The sequence below is a fragment of the Rhipicephalus microplus genome, chromosome X (genome assembly GCF_043290135.1).
Source record: "Rhipicephalus microplus isolate Deutch F79 chromosome X, USDA_Rmic, whole genome shotgun sequence".
NCBI lineage: Eukaryota > Metazoa > Arthropoda > Arachnida > Ixodida > Ixodidae > Rhipicephalus > Rhipicephalus microplus.
The window spans coordinates 139,720,108-139,736,009 of NC_134710.1; the positions used below are offsets into that span (position 1 = coordinate 139,720,108).

The window sequence follows — 15,902 nt, forward strand, 5'->3', positions numbered from 1 at the left end:
CAGCTGCGCTCCATCTGCCTTCAGGCAGGTGGCGCGCACCCTCATAGCAGCCACCATGGCTGACACTCATCCGCATGCTGCAGAGAACCACCGCCGCCGCCGCCCGTGTGTGCTTCAATGGAACGCTCACTCGTTGCGGCGGCGGCATGCAGACCTCTCCTCACATCTCCTGCAGAGCGAGTATGATGTGCTTGCTTTGCAGGAAGTGTACGTAGCAGCGACCGACTTGCGACTTCCCGGATACATCGGTTACCAAAGTATCACGTCGTGTACTCTAGACACGTGCCAGGACGCGCCGTGCATAGCGAGTGCACATCCCCAGGGTCGACCACGTTGTGCAGTGTACGTGCGACGAGAACTACCACATGTGCACATAAACGTGGCTGATGTCACTGGAGGGGCTCTTGAGTGTTGTGCCGTGACGGTGCGGCTTCGCGGTGTGGACACGACAGTGGCCTCTGTGTATGTGCGACCTGGACAGCGGTGGGACGCCTCCATGCTGTTACAGCTCACGGCTAAATTCGGAAGAGACTACCTCATATGTGGGGACATGAATGCTCATCACACCATGTGGGGGAGTAGCACCTGCTCCTCTCGAGGAAGGGATCTGGTGGACGTTATCCATCAACTGGGCCTACAAGTTTTGAACACCGGATCCTTCACTTTCGTCCGCAGAACAGCACGACCGTCATGCTCCGCCATTGACGTCACCTTGGCCAGTGAAGGGGACCGGTACGATTGGGCAGTGGAGCCTGACTCCTGGGGTTCAGACCACCTGCCGATCGTCATCTCACCTGTGGGCGGAAAGATCCCAAGGAGGAGGCTGTGTAGTACGATCGATTGGCGGGCTTTTCGAAGGCAGCTTCGAGACGTCCCAGAGGATCAGGATTTCCTGAATCTGGTAGCAGTGGCAGCGCAGGCGGCAACTATCCAGACCAGGGTGCCAGAGCACCACCCTGTGCCAGACCTCCATCACTTGAACTTACGGGCTGCGAGGCGCAGGGCTGAGAGAAGGTACCTAAAATCCCATGACCCAGCTCAACGTACACTCTTCAATCGTGTGGATGCGGTATGTCGGCGACATGCCAACCGTCGCAGGCGGCAAAGCTGGCAAGGCATCTGCCTCTCCCTGAGTCAGGCAAGAGGTGGCGCAAAAGCATGGCGACTTCTACGATCCCTCGTCACTGGACCAATGGTGCGGCAACCCGTCATTGCGGTGGCCATCTACTTAGGCATTAGTGAAAAAGAACTGGCAGAGCGACTGGCCGATCGCTTCACAGAACTCCCACCAGCCAATCCTTCAGCCCTCATCGCCACGCCTGCTCCCAAGCCACCGCAAGGTCATCACCCTGCCTGGACGGCCAGCCAGATCGCATCTCTGTGTCAGGACCCTATTTTCGAACACGAACTGAACGTTGCTCTAGCCAGAACCAAGCGCCGCAGTTCCCCTGGTGCCGACGGCATCACATACCAGATGCTGCGCAACCTGGATATGGCCTCACGACGACACCTGTTGAGGACTTTTAATGAAATATGGCAGAGCGGCAACCTACCTGAAGCCTGGCTGACCGCTGTTGTGGTGCCGATCCGGAAACCTCGCCGCCCTTGTGCCGCCATTACGTCCTACAGACCCGTTTCTCTCACCTCTGCTGCCTGCAAGCTCATGGAAGCCATAGCACTGGCACGCCTAAATTGGATTGCGGGGGCAAAGGATTTCCTACCAGAACAGCAGACGGGCTTCCGACGCCACCGATGCACAGCAGACTCGATCGCGGACGTCGTCTCTACCTTGGAGGAGGCCAAGCGCAACGGCGAAGTGGCCCTCCTCGTCCTGCTGGATGTACAGAGCGCTTTTGACAGCTTGCCTCACATAGCGATAGAGAGTGCTTTGGACACACTCGGCATCGTGAGCTGCCTACGTACCTTTATCAGTGCCTTTCTGGCAAAACGCACCCTCCGGGTTAGAGTACGACGCGCGCTCAGCGATCCACGGCCAGTGACAGCAGGCGTTCCACAAGGTTCCGTCCTGAGCCCCTTTCTGTTCAACCTGGTGCTAGCGGGGCTGCCGACCGCGATGCCCGCAGACAAGCGTTACCCCACGCAGTGCTCCTTGTACGCAGACGATGTGGCACTGTGGGTTAAGGGGCCTAGGCAAAACTTCACGGCCATAAGGCGTTCCCTGCAGCGCTCCTTGGATGCCGTCGTCTCTTTCTTCAAGGCAATCGGACTGAACGTTTCGCCCACGAAGACGGAGGCACTGCTGGTTCACCCCAGAGCCACTGCGCGGAGGGCCGTCCGAAGGCTTGTGCTAGGTGACCGACCTATCCCGTGGAGCGATGCAGTGACGTACCTGGGGCTAAGGATCGACCACCGCCTTACCTGGATACCAGCCGTTAAGCTCGCCGTCCTCAAGGCCACCAGGGTCGAGACTGCCGTAAGCAAACTGCTCAGCAGGGGCCAAGGGTGCACCTCACGGCTGGCTCTAAGACTCTACGAAGGGGCTGCAACGACAGCGCAAACTTATGCACTGCCCTTGGTGCAGCTAGCGCCACACCGCAAGGAGCAACTGGAGCGGCAACATCGCATGGCAATTCGGCGCTTCATGGGACTTCCCCGTCAGTCACCCATAGCTGCAACCCTGGCGGAGGCCCAGACCTGGCCTCTGTCACTCTTGATGCTACGACAGGCGCTGCATCACGTGGATCGCCTTCACAGGGCCCTCGGGGGCGCTGCCCTCCTTCGGAGACTGCGGAGCCGACCAGCGTCACGGATGGCACAGATCTGCGCTCTCTATGAAGAGCTGGTCCCCGATCCCCCCAGTCCAATCCAACCCCCTCCACCACACCAGCAGCCTCTGGACGTACAATTAACTCTGGACAACCTCAGAAAAAGGCGCACACCGGCATGCGAGCTCCATCAGGCAGCCGTGGCGAAACTTCATGAAAGACTTAAGGGGCAGCTCCTGGTATTCACGGACGGGTCCGTTCGGGACAGCCCCCATTCGGCCGCGGCTGCCTGCGTCATACCATCGACTGGGACAACCATCCGCTGCCGACTTCCCTTTCACGCCAGCTCCACTGCAGCTGAATTGGCCGGCCTTCACTTGGCAGCCGACCACCTCGCTGCCACGTTACCCCAGTTGCCTGTGGCGATTCTGTGCGACTCCCGACCAGCCCTACAAGCGCTGCTCCAACCAGACCAAGCAGGCATAACTGTGGCGTTGCTGCACGCAAAACTGACCGCCATCAAAGAGAGTGGTGTGCGCCTGTCCCTCCACTGGCTTCCCTCGCACGTTGGAATAGCTGGCAACGAGGAGGCTGACGCCGCCGCTAAGGCAGCACACCACTGCGACACGCCAGTCACTAAGGCGGTAACCCAGTCGGATTACTCACGGCAGCGACTGCGGAAGCTCTTACCAACGGCCCACCCTGACACACGGGTGGCAAGCGGCAAACCTCCACCATCCCTTCCGGAGACCGGCCTGGACAGATGCGAGCGGCGGTTGTTGCTTCGCCTGCGTACTGGCAGCGTCTGGCCTGCGGCACGCATGTATTCCGCGGGTCGCTCTTCATCGCCAGCGTGCCGAAGGTGCGGTGATGACGAAACGCTGCAGCATATTGTTTGCTCCTGCCCTGACCTGGCCACTGAGCGTTGCGCACTGGTAAGCCGCTATCGTCTGCTTGGACTACCTGCCGAAACAATGGAAGACATACTTTTTCCCGCGCGCTCGAAGACGAAAGCCCTTCGAGCCTTCCTCGAGTTCTGTGCTTGCGCGGACCTCGCCGCCTTATAGACGGACTCTTTTCACTCGCACTACTGACTGTACTGACAAGACGTTCTCTTGCCATGACATTCACTTTTTCTTTCCTTCCTCTCTTCTTCCTATCATCTTTACTTCCCCTTCCCCGATCCCTAAAGGCGCTGAGCCGTGCCCCCGCGACGGGAGGCAGAAAATAGCGTCCTTTTTGTCTCTTCCTCTTTCATTAATCTCTCTCTCACTTTTGGGCTTATGGGAGAGAAGTCGCAGCCTTGATCACGGCCGCTGCATTCGAATGGGGGCGCAATATATGAACGCTCGTGTGCCGTATACATTTGTGGCACGTTAAGAACCTCAGGTTGTAAACATTCATCCATTATTCCTATAAGATGGTATAGAGTTGCTCGAGTTGGAAAAAGCTCTTGCCGTTCAGCGCAAACAGAACACGGACGAGAGAAGAAAACAACATTAAACATTCAGTTGACAGGTTTGTTGGTTGTGCATTAGAGTCGTGGCGTAAGCCACCATGGGGCATCAGCCATAAATCGGACGGTACCTCATTTTAGAGATAAAATTGTGCTACGAGTTGACTACGTTCTAAACGTAGTCAGCTCGTAAAACAATATTTTTATCTCTAGAACATTTGTAAAGTTTTATCTCTGAAATGGGTGGTTCAAAAATGAACAACATTGGTAAAATAAGAATTAAATATATAATGAATAAAAAGAAGAAAACTTAATATGCTAATATGGATGAAAAATAAAGTGAATTTATGCCAAATCTTAACATTCTATTCCTTTTGTTTCCATTAAAAAATCGCATACGGCTTCGCAAACGATCCTGCGGCTATAGAGCCCATTTCAGTTGCCCCCTAGGAAATAACCACTGGAAGGGTTAAATTTAAAGCCGTCCTACAAACATCTTCTTTTAGCAATGCTTCTATTTTACTTGAACAATTTTGACTTTGAACAATCTGCCTATTTGACTTTGAACAATCTGCCTGTTAAAAGAAAACGATGCAGAGATTCACTCTCGATTGATTGATACGAGGGGTTTAACGTCTCAAAACCATCATATGATTATGAGAGACGCCGTATTGGAGGGCTCTAGAAATATTGACCACGTGGGGTTCTTCAACTTGCACCCAAATCTGAGCAAACGGGCCTACAGCATTTTCACCTCCATCGAAATTGCAGCCGCCGCAGCCGGGATTCGACACGTGACGTGCGGGTCAGCAGCCGAGTACCTTAGCCACTTGATCACCGCGGCGAGGCAAGAGCACACACTTTTGTCTGTTTTGCCCTTCGCGTTAGCTAAAGAAACTGTAACCTTTTTATTATATTACTTTTAAAATATACAATAGAAAATGCTCGAGGTAGACTTGCGCAAACAAAACTACGTTGTCTCATCGTCATCCTCGCTTTTTTTTTTCTTTTTTCCGCCCAGGGGCAAGCAGACAAGTGGAAGGGCGGATTTGGGGGAGGGAGAAAGGGAAAGGTATTGTCTTTCGTATAGCCACTTTTTTTCTTTTTTACCTTGGATAGAGCGTCGCCTTGTGAATAGGCTTCGTTCCAAGTCACGAAAAGTGCGTCGATACATGGACAGCACAAAGGCGATTCATATTATCGCGCGCAGGAATTTCACGTAAATAGAGACTACGACCGCATCTATGGTGACGGGTCATCACGCGAGTTGTTGCAACCGCGCCTGAAACAACACTAACAGACGTGACGTCGCCCAGGGAACGCGGCTATCATTTGTTTAGCACAGCTGCGGCAACTTGCACGCTCGTGTTTGTTTCCGGAACCTCCGGCGGCCGAGCATCCTCGGTCGTGTGGCAGTATAAGGTGTTCTGTGGTGTGGCGTTGCTGGTTGCTTTTAAAGACGATAGTCTTTCATGGGGACCTTCAACGCCAAAATTTTGGTCTGTCTGTCTGTCCGCCCTTAGCGGTACTCTAAACGGCACCAAAGTGTCCAAACGGCCGACCCCATCTGCAGCGCCCACCAATATTACTCAAGATTCAGCGTTCATACTTGCGCGATCGTCAATTAAAAAGCAATTATTGTACATATCTGAGGCACCTTAACAACATGTCAATAATCTGTATGCGTGTATCTTACTATAGAAAAGGCATACATAAGTAATTATAAGAACCGTAGCGTTTATCACGTTGCGCTGACCATGTAACGCTTGCACGAAAAGGCAAGTGTTTCCAACGCTTTGCTAAGGCTACACGGTGGTGCCACCTACCTGTCGCCTTGCGTTCTACACCTTATCACCGCCGAGACGGGCGTGCAGGGCGCGCGCGCTTCGTTTTCCAAGATAACTGCCAGATAGCGCTCATGCCTCACGTGTGACGTGACTTGATGCACTCGTTCGCCTCCGCTGCACGCTCGAGGCACTCTAACGCAGCGCCTCCAAAATATCATTTACCGATTTCTTGCGCAAAACTTCAAATAAATGTTTTGTTCACTCTCTCCAGACGTAAGACTATCGTCTTGCGACGACATTTACAACGTAACATGCAGATATGGGGACAATTTTTTGTTGCATTAATATTTAGAGTGTTCTTAACTCTGGTTGGTGAAAAAAAAATGTGTTGCCTGTTTTGCAGTGTTTGACGTTGGTGTTGAAGTAAAGCGTCTCACAACGAAGGCGGCCGACAACTGTCCCACGCACGCGGCTATAGTACACATGCGGCAGCTACTGACGCTCGAATAGAAAACTGACCAGTCGAAGCGACTCGCAGACATTTAGAAGGTACACACCGAATCGATTTTCAATATCGAGTCAGTTGGGCACGTGCCGTAAGAACACATAAAAGCGAATAACAGCGAATGACGAATGAGGGATTTGTAGTATATGCGCAGAACTATGAGAGTCTTGAGGTTCTAAAGAAAGGTATACCTCGGTTGTCATAACAGTGTTGCATCATTGCCGCTGCCTCACGCTGTAACTTGCGTTGTTAACCACACTGCACCTGATGAGATATTCTTGTAACGATTCTTCAGAAATGCTGGCGTGGGCCTTCTCGTCGCACTGCTATTGCCAATATAACGAGCGTCTCTACAACTTCTCGAAATCATGCCGAGACTTCGCTTAGCTGATGTTATTGAATGAGTTAGAAGAACTGAATATTTAAGAGAGACACCAGCTTAAAATTTCAACATGTCTTGTGAGGACAGTCTGGCTATTTATTAATATTGTGAGATAACCTGGAAAACTGATCGGCTGTAAAAAAAAAATGAAGGGTATTGTGTACGACACGAGAATGACGTGATAAAGTATATGGAATTGTGCTGGGGTAAGAGAAAAAGCAATAACATTTGATTAGTTTGGGCGTGATTTGGTCATGCTTGTAAAGCGTGAGAGTTACATTGGCGTGGGTGTAATGAAACATATATGATGTTTGGTCGGCTGAACTGGTTTGAAGTGCACCTACAAATATCCTCCAACACACTTGTGCTGTTATCGATGCCATAAACTATCCAGTTTGAAGCCTGAACTTTCATTTTTTGACGCATTTCGCATGATACTCACACGCCTATTTAAATACCTGGATGATAACGACCTGTTTCCGCACACGATGATCAGTTTCAGGTTGAACCTATATCCCCACATATATCATGCTGCAGATCAAGCATCAAATCATTGACGTGCAGACACAATCAGCCGATGACAAGGCCATTCGAAAGAACGTAGAGCAAAGCTGATCGGGAATACAAATACTCAGTAACCTTGACATAACGTAGTGCAACACGCAGTTAGGACAAACACACCACGGGAAACACGGCAACACCATCATGTACCACTACTGCCGAAGAACATGCACCGAGAGTTACAAAGCGAGAGTACAGAACGATTGAAGGCAATTTCAATACATTCATGCACTCAACGGACGCTGACACGCAGCGGAGTACACACACTCATGTGGCATGGCGATTGCGATCGTGCATACGCCACGCCGTTGATTAGCAGATCCACTCGAACTGGCAGCGTCTAAGCGGTTGAAAAATCGCTTACCGCACTGGCATCATCTTCCACACAAGCGAAAGATATATTCGTCAATTCCAATGCCACAGTCAGAAATTTTGTCTGAGGGTTAATGTCGCCGGAAGCAGATATGATCATGGTCAATTTTCGAGACCAAATAAAAATCCAATTCGGGCCTCCCTTCATGGCACCGAGCCGGTGTACACCGCGGCGAACTGCAGAGACATAGGGTCTAGAGGAGACCGCATGGTTACCTAGTAAGTTACAAATCATTATAGATTGAAAAAGCTTATGGGCGTCAGCAGGGGGGGTGCAAATGTGGCACTTGCCCCCCCCCCAAGCCACGCCAGCAGTACCCCTGGGCTCATCTGCCCCGCCGTTATGCAACACGGCTTTGCGGTTCTCAAGCGCAATTGGTGCCGACATCCATGGAAAGAGCCCGGTATCCTCCCGCGCACCACACTTATCGAGCGGCTTCTCCTACAAAAAAAAAAAAAAAAACACGTACCCGAGCCCGATGGCGTGCAGTGACTACTATACTCTGGTCAATATTCAGACATCTGTAAATTGGGCGAGAAAAAGGCGGACCTATAGTGCACATCCAGTGGGCCTGCCCAATAATGGTGTGACAGGGTCACTCTGTCACAAATGATGAGCAGCGGTAAACCGCGATGCTCAGCTCAGATCTAGAGAAGCAGGTCTTGACAATCAGACGGTTCGAGGACGCTGCCAGGACTAATAACTGCTCCTGGCTGACACCTGTAGGCGTGAAACCAGCACCACACCCAGGTGTGGAACCAGCACCATCAAGGCCACTGGATTCTGATAATAAAGTTTCATCTTTCTTCTAACTCTCGTCAGTTGATGCTCTGGCAACGTTGAGGTATCTGAGTGAAAAAAAAAAATAGAGCTTCGAGAGAAGTTATATTTTATTTTCGTGTCGCGCTTCCGAAATCGAACAATACAACTTGTGCAATTCGGCCAACTCATCTGCACAAATTTTACACGACTGTTATATGAAGCGAAAGCTCGAGCGCATTTGTGTCCAGTTACCTGTTTTTATGCTCCAAATGCTAAGAATTATTTGCCGATGCTTCGAACGAACTTTGAAACATCTGGTAAGTGTGTATGTTGTTTTGAGTTATACTGTTGTCTAGCTCGGAATTCCAATTCAGTTTCCCTCGTGAACTCACTTTCATTCACTGTCATTCGACAACGTATACCCAACGTATTGTTTGAAATTGTTCCCGTCGTGCGAAATGCTTGCTCAGGCGTAAGCATGCATCAGTTTAGTTTAAAGCTTGGTCGCCTGAAATCAATTGTTCAATGATTTGATAACGTGCTTCTTGAAAGAAAGAAAAAACGTATGTAAGCGCCTTTTCTGTTATTGCACATCTCGAACACACCAACTCTGGGGATATGGAGTTACCCGTATTTATAGACTCATGGCCCTTTGCTAGCCCATGCAGTTTTCCTTCAGAGAACAGCTGTGTAATATGGAGCATGTTCAATCTAATGACATAGTGGTCCGTTCTCCGCATCGACAGTATTGCTTCGAATGTCTGAAAACTTGATGCAAAAAGTAATATTGAAAAAAAAATGTTTTATCCAGTGCATTTCTGTAAACCTATCAATTAGCGCGTGACCATTCATTTCCATATCATCACAAACCTAGTGACAATCGGCGCTTTCAAATTACATTAGTGGTATAACGTTGATGACTATTAAGCGAATATTAGTTAATTAGGCAGACAAATGACCAGACACGCAATTTTAGTTTCTTCCGCTTTTGCCGCAAATCTTATTCTGCAAAAAACAACACTATTATACCCCAACTGTTTCCGTCAAATAGACAGTTGTCGCTGAATAACCATGGCGTGGTATATGTTTATGCAAACGGGACATTCTTTGTGCCGTGCGACCGAAATGCGGTGGGACCGAAACACAGTCAATAACTCTCGGATATATGTCCGCTTATCATCGACCATTCGGTTTGCTCTCCAAACACCAGTGGTGCGAGGGCGAACGGATTGTGTTATCGGCGTCGCAAGAGCACCTTTGCGCGCCGTGAGTAAATATCTTGCAAAACCCATTAGCACCACAAGACTTGCCGAGTGAACTGAAAGTGAGCTCCTGTGGCCAGTTTAGTGGCCCTTGACTACAGCACACTTTCACATTGCTGGAAGCGAGCAGGTAAAATAAATTTAAAATAAAAAAAATGTGGCCACACTCCCAGCAAGTTTGCGAAACGGGACACTTGTTCTGTATAAGCGACCCGCTGTCGGCCGCATCGTTTTTAGTGTATCCCGATATGGTTCTGTTTTTTCGTTTCCGTATTTTTTTATGTAAGTCCTAGCCGGCAGTGCTTCATTTCTTAGATATATAAAAAAATAACCTGCTATATATCACACAGAAACCACAATGTCTTGCTAAACGCAACACAGCCAGATACTCGCAGACGTGCTTGTCGGCCGTGCATATATAAAGCTGTATGAGAAGAACTGAAGTGACAGTTAAAATTCATGTTCGCATCCTTCGTATGGCTTCTTTTACTTGTTGCTACCTGTTTATTGATTGTTCTCGGATGTTCTATTTCACAACTTCGGACTTTTGGAATAGTGGTACTTTTTTTGCAAAGAATACAGCGTTGTTTCAATACTGTAACGACTTCGCAGACGGTCGCGAAGTATTAAAAGCCTTTTACATCAGACGGCGAGGGCATGTGCGTCTGACGGTTATATGGTTTGCATGCTCATCGCACGAGAGGAACAAGGTGAGGACAGCGCTCTACCGTGCTTTGCATTCATAACTCCCTGCACTGCAGGAAACGAGCAGGGGCAAAAGCATAAAAACAATAATACATTATAGATATAGGGCTGTAAACAATCAAATCAGACGTTTTGCAAACCAATCTACAACTTAATAATTGGATTTTTTGCGCAGCTACGTTACATCAGAAGTTAATTAATTTTGTCTAATTAAGTAGTCAAGCCAAACACTAATACAGTGTGACTTATTGCATACAGGAGCCAGCAACATGCATTTGGTCGCGCCGTCGACAAGTGCGGTGGCATATACTTAAAATCTGGCTAAAGTTAACTGTGGTACCCTATATTTATATAGCATTTTTGTCAGATAGTATTATGTTTTAAGAGCATTCATTGTTCTTTTTTTCTCTTTCTGGCTGCAGGACTTTCTCTTCATTGCTATGCGGGCAAAATTATCCTGTCTGCGAATCCAGTGAGGACACGCCATATCAGGGCGCACAGCGTGGAACAAAACTAAGCGCCGTAAGTGATAATGAACACGTTGCATCGGAGGCCAGCGTGGACGTTTGGGTTCCGTTTACCCTAATGCCAAGCCTCATCGGTCGACCGAGGACCTCCATTTCGTTCGTGACGACATGTCTTACCACTCGTCACGTTGGTGGGCCTACTGCCTTATCTTCTCGTTCGCCTGCCAGTTGCTTCTTGTGAGTATACCATCACTAATGCTGCACGCATGCACTGCGCAACAGTGATCTACAAATAATTTTGTTTTATTAAACACATATAAAAAAGACCTACGTGATTGACTACGTCACTGTGGGTGAATTTCAGGCGGGTGTCATTGCTAAAAAAAAAAGGAAGACGAATAATTTTGCTATCTATTGTCAAATTAATTCAGCGACATTACTAAATATAAACATTACGGCACAAGTTCTGAAATTGAAAGTTGTGGTAATCATAAAAAAAAAATATCTAGTGGCGTTGCTTCATATCAAAGCGGGGCGATGGGACGAACTGAGGTATCACTGCCGTCAAATTACTTGTTTAATTTATCTGACTGTGCGCGCGGGCCCGCCAGGCACGGTTTATAAAATACAGGAATCCGCGAACGCTGTGCCTAAACATAGTACGGCTGGAACTAAATACGCAATTTCTTATTGTAATTAGTTGCGATTGTATGGTTATAGTAGCATGGATATGTTTATAGAAGAATTTCAACCTTTTTTTTTATGTCAGTATATATAATGTTTGAACTTACGGCTCCCTATTTTGCTGCTTTCGTAAAGTATGCATAAATGGCTAGCTCATCTTGATAATCTCAAGGCCACCGATTTCTCCCAAGCCTTGGGCGACGAATGCTTACAACATATTCTCGTTCATAGGAACAGTCGGCCCGTCTCTTGACGTTCTTCGCTGTCAGTCTCGTGCGCATGCTTCGTGCAAAAGAACTTCTAGCATTCTGGTTCTGAAGCAGGGCGCTATGACGTGATGCGATGCGCCCGCAGGCGCTGCCCGGCGCGACGCTGGAGTTTCAGGCTCGCCACCTGGCTTACGCGCCAGAAGGCGAACGCAGCGAAAAGCACGAGCACAATGGGACGTGCACCTTCCGCGGAGACCCCTACGCCTGGAACAAGTTCATCGAGAAGGCCGCCGTGGAATGCTACATGTACACCAATGGACTACGTGAAGAGTACCAGAAAAAGTAAAGCAACCTCTACCCCTCTCTCCGGTCGGTCCAACCACCTTCTATTTTTGTTTATCTTGATGTCTATCTCGAGCTCGGACAGCAGCTCTCACACGTCAGGTGTGCAGCCATCCTAAGTTTTAACTTTCTTTCCGCACCTCTCGATGGAACGAAGTTGCAAAAAGATGCTTTGTGGGCATGCACTTGTCCTCCCCGTTCTTGGAACCAAAGTGATACGGCGAAGATACACAGAAAAAACTTGGTCGTGCACGATAGTTAAATTCTTTCTTTTTCTTTGTAAATGACAAGTAAATGCGTCTCGAAATCATGTTACTAGACGTATTTCTTGCCTACCCTCTTAATATATATATATATATATATATATATATATATATATATATATATATATATATATATATATATATATATATATATATATATATATATATATATATGTGTGTGTGTGTGTGTGTGTGTGTGTGTGTGTGTGTGTGTGTGTGTGTGTGTGTGTGTGTGTGTGTGTGTGTGTGTGTGTGTGTGTGTGTGTGTGAGATCTAAGATCTAACACACAATAATGCCAAGGAATGTATAAAGGAAGTTATTAGACCCAATTGTAATGTAAATGTGAAGAAAGAAAAATGGGTGAAAAGATAACTTGCCGTGAGCAAGAACTATATATGTGACGTATGAAGCGATGGTTGGTAGAGGCCGAGAAGGAAGAAGTGAAAGAATGCATGAATTACGAACAAGAAAAAGTAAACAAGGAGAGGTTGAAAAGTCACAAATGTCAAAATTCACAATTGGTTCTACGCTCCAGTGGAGTTTCGTACACTTTCAAGGACTTCAGCAGAGAGTGCAGCAGTCCGGTTAACAAAGGCGTTCGGGTGGGCGAGGCTGACTGTGGCGTTCTGGAAAAGATAACCACGTCTTGCACAACTGCACTGACCATGACACGGCTTCAGCAGCTGCGAAGAACGAACGAGGTTGGACGTCCTTGTAGCCTTTGAAGGTCATACGTCGTATGCGCCAAATTTTCTGTCATGGGTGCTGTATTTTGTGTCGTGGCTAAGACAGAAGCATTACTTCCAGCTGGCGTTTGACAGAACCGAAGTTGATGATACGATGTCTGTGTTCCTGCATTTTGCAAATGGTAGCGTTCAGTCTGTTTCGTGGTTTTCTGTGGTGGTATCTCCGTCGGTAGGATTGTACATGATGCATTGATATCTGGTACAGAAGGCTTCCTTGACGTTTTCTTCTACGAATATGGCTCAGATGTCGACTTGTTCTTTTCTTTAGTTGGTGTCGTTCTTGACGACCATCCTTAAGCCGCAAATCTGCTTGTTATCTTATTTTAGTTCGTCGTAGTGCTTGATGTAACTGCCGTACTTTCCGGAGTTCTTTGAGTTCTTGATTGCACTGCTGATGTTGCGGAATCTGTCGAGGTGGTACTCCTTTAGTTACACGAACCTGCTTTTTCTTCATAGTTGATGTGACTAGTAGATAGTTGGTAGTCATTGGGTTGTCGTGATTCTCGAAAGAAAACGAAGGTGGTGCACTAGAATGGACAGGGAGGTCTTTGGGGGCTCTTGCGACGCCGTTCTTAATAGACGCTTCTGGTACAGGGCAGTGCTTGAGAGTTGATTCTTCCGAGCCTACTGTGTTCGTTGGACTCTTAAATGGCTGAGAACTCGACGGCGACACTGACGAACGCTTGATTTGGTCGAATTTCGCTTGAGATTGTTTCTCTGTCTGCGCAACTTTGGAGGTTGACTGTTCTGATGCATGAATATGGACGGTAGACCCTGGGCTTGGCTGAGTATGCTCGGAGCTTCTCCGCTCTATTCTGACCATAGTGAAGGCGTGAGACGCGAGGTAGACGTTGTGAGCTACCGAAGGGCCAAGTGATGGAAAAGTAGGAGGTGGTCGAAGTGCGCGAGACGGAAAGTACTGTGCACAGGGTGGCTCCCTAATGTGAGTGCTACGATGCAGTGATGACGTAAAGGTTGGTTTTCGATCGGGCAGTTGCAAAACGCGGTGCGGCAGGTCTTTCTGCAAACAGATCTGGCTGCCTTGATAGGGTGCTTTAATTGCTCTTGTTTCAAAGGCCAATTGATTTTTGGTGTCCCAATGCGTGAGCAGTGCTTTTGACTGCGGCGACCGAGCACGGTTGTCTGTGGATGGTCGGTTATAAGCGAATCTTCGTCGTAGTCGTCATTGTCTTCTTTAAACCAAACGATCATTTCTTGTTTTATCTTTTTCCATGACTCATCGTTTTGAAATATGTGGGTGAGGTAGAATTTGAAAGCCTCACCGGAGGCGTAGTCGGTAAAGTTGATGATCATTTCCCGTTCCGACCATGATGCAGCGGTTGCGTGGAGCTCGAACAGGTCGAACCAGTCTTGTACAGGTACATCGTCCGCTGCTCCGGCGTACTTGGGGATGGGAAGGGCAGTCGATGATTCTGGCATGGTGCTGGTCGCTGTGTGCGGCCAGGAGATGATTCCGTAGTCGATGTATGGTCAGGGCGTCTTGTGGAGAACTGCTTCAATGATGAGACACTGATGACGTGGCTGGGAGGTTTTCATCCTGTCGACTCGTGTGACGCTATGATGAATGGGAGACGTGGCCTGGCTCATACGCCATGTATTATTCCATTCTGACTTCTTCTTCATCGGCTTCTACCAACCATCGCTTCATACGTCATATATATATATATATATATATATATATATATATATATATATATATATATATATATATATATATATATATATATAGAGAGAGAGAGAGAGAGAGAGAGACAGAGAGAGAGAGAGAGAGAATCTTTGATTAGTTACGGTGAAATTAGCACATCGTCAAAATTTTCGTGAAAGGCTCCGGGCTCTTCCGGAGTTTGTACGACGTTGTTGCTGTACACCCATTTTCTAGGGTGAACAACGGACCATTGTAAGCGAATTATCATGCTTACCAGGCATGCGCTATCGTGTGAGAGATTTTGGGGCCTTTCGTGGTTTAGGTGCACAACAGCGAAGCAGTCTTGTTCTCATACTGTGGTGGCTCCAACCACGCTACATATGTATGCTGGGTAACGGCTGTGCTCTCTGCTGAATTACAAAATCAGACACTTCACAGCAAATATGCACCATCAAACTAATTATTCTTAAAGAAACTTGCCAAAGCATTTAGCTATTCGCATATGCGGACAATAGCAATCAGTCACAATAGGATTATGAGGCATTTCGTAACGGAGGACTGTAGAGTAATTTTGGCCACCTCGGATTTTTTAACGTGCGTCAAGATCCACATATACCAGCATTCTTGCATTCTGAACCCAATCGAAATGCGACCGCCACTACCTGGAACAGAACTCAGCTTCATTGTGTGCCGCCGCTGCGCAGGGTGTGCTACAAGGTCCGTTTCCCCAAGATCTGCTTGAACTGCACGAGTGATACGCGACCACCGAATGAAGAGGATTGCCACTTACCAGACATTAACAACGAGAGCAGCCCACTCTTCTTGGCCTTCCGCACCAAGGCGATCGGGCGTCTGTGGGCAAACTGCGTCCGCGAAGCCATGGCCTGCTGTCAATACATGCTGAAAACGCCGCAGAGGACGGGTGAGCGTGCTTCTATGGAGCCTCGTGATGTTTTCTTGCTGAGACACCCTGCTTGGTTGCGTACATTAGCATTCTGAGTGGTG

The 15,902-nt window shown here is 48.2% G+C and overlaps 1 protein-coding gene across 4 annotated transcripts in view; it reads left to right on the plus strand.

The window, feature by feature from the left end:
• LOC119176551 (calcitonin gene-related peptide type 1 receptor) overlaps positions 1–15,902 on the plus strand; it is a 65,210-nt gene that overhangs the window by 5,398 nt on the left and 43,910 nt on the right. For 3 of the 4 annotated variants that reach the window (XM_075877873.1, XM_037427899.2, XM_037427900.2), the window contains exons 2-4: positions 10,942–11,223; positions 12,025–12,221; positions 15,602–15,819. In XM_075877873.1, coding sequence (XP_075733988.1) covers positions 11,155–11,223; positions 12,025–12,221; positions 15,602–15,819 — 484 coding nt within the window. In that variant the 5' untranslated portion in view covers positions 10,942–11,154. Of the gene's footprint in view, positions 1–5,236; positions 5,255–10,941; positions 11,224–12,024; positions 12,222–15,601; positions 15,820–15,902 lie in introns of those variants that run through there. The other variant, XM_075877872.1, reaches the window with a different exon arrangement.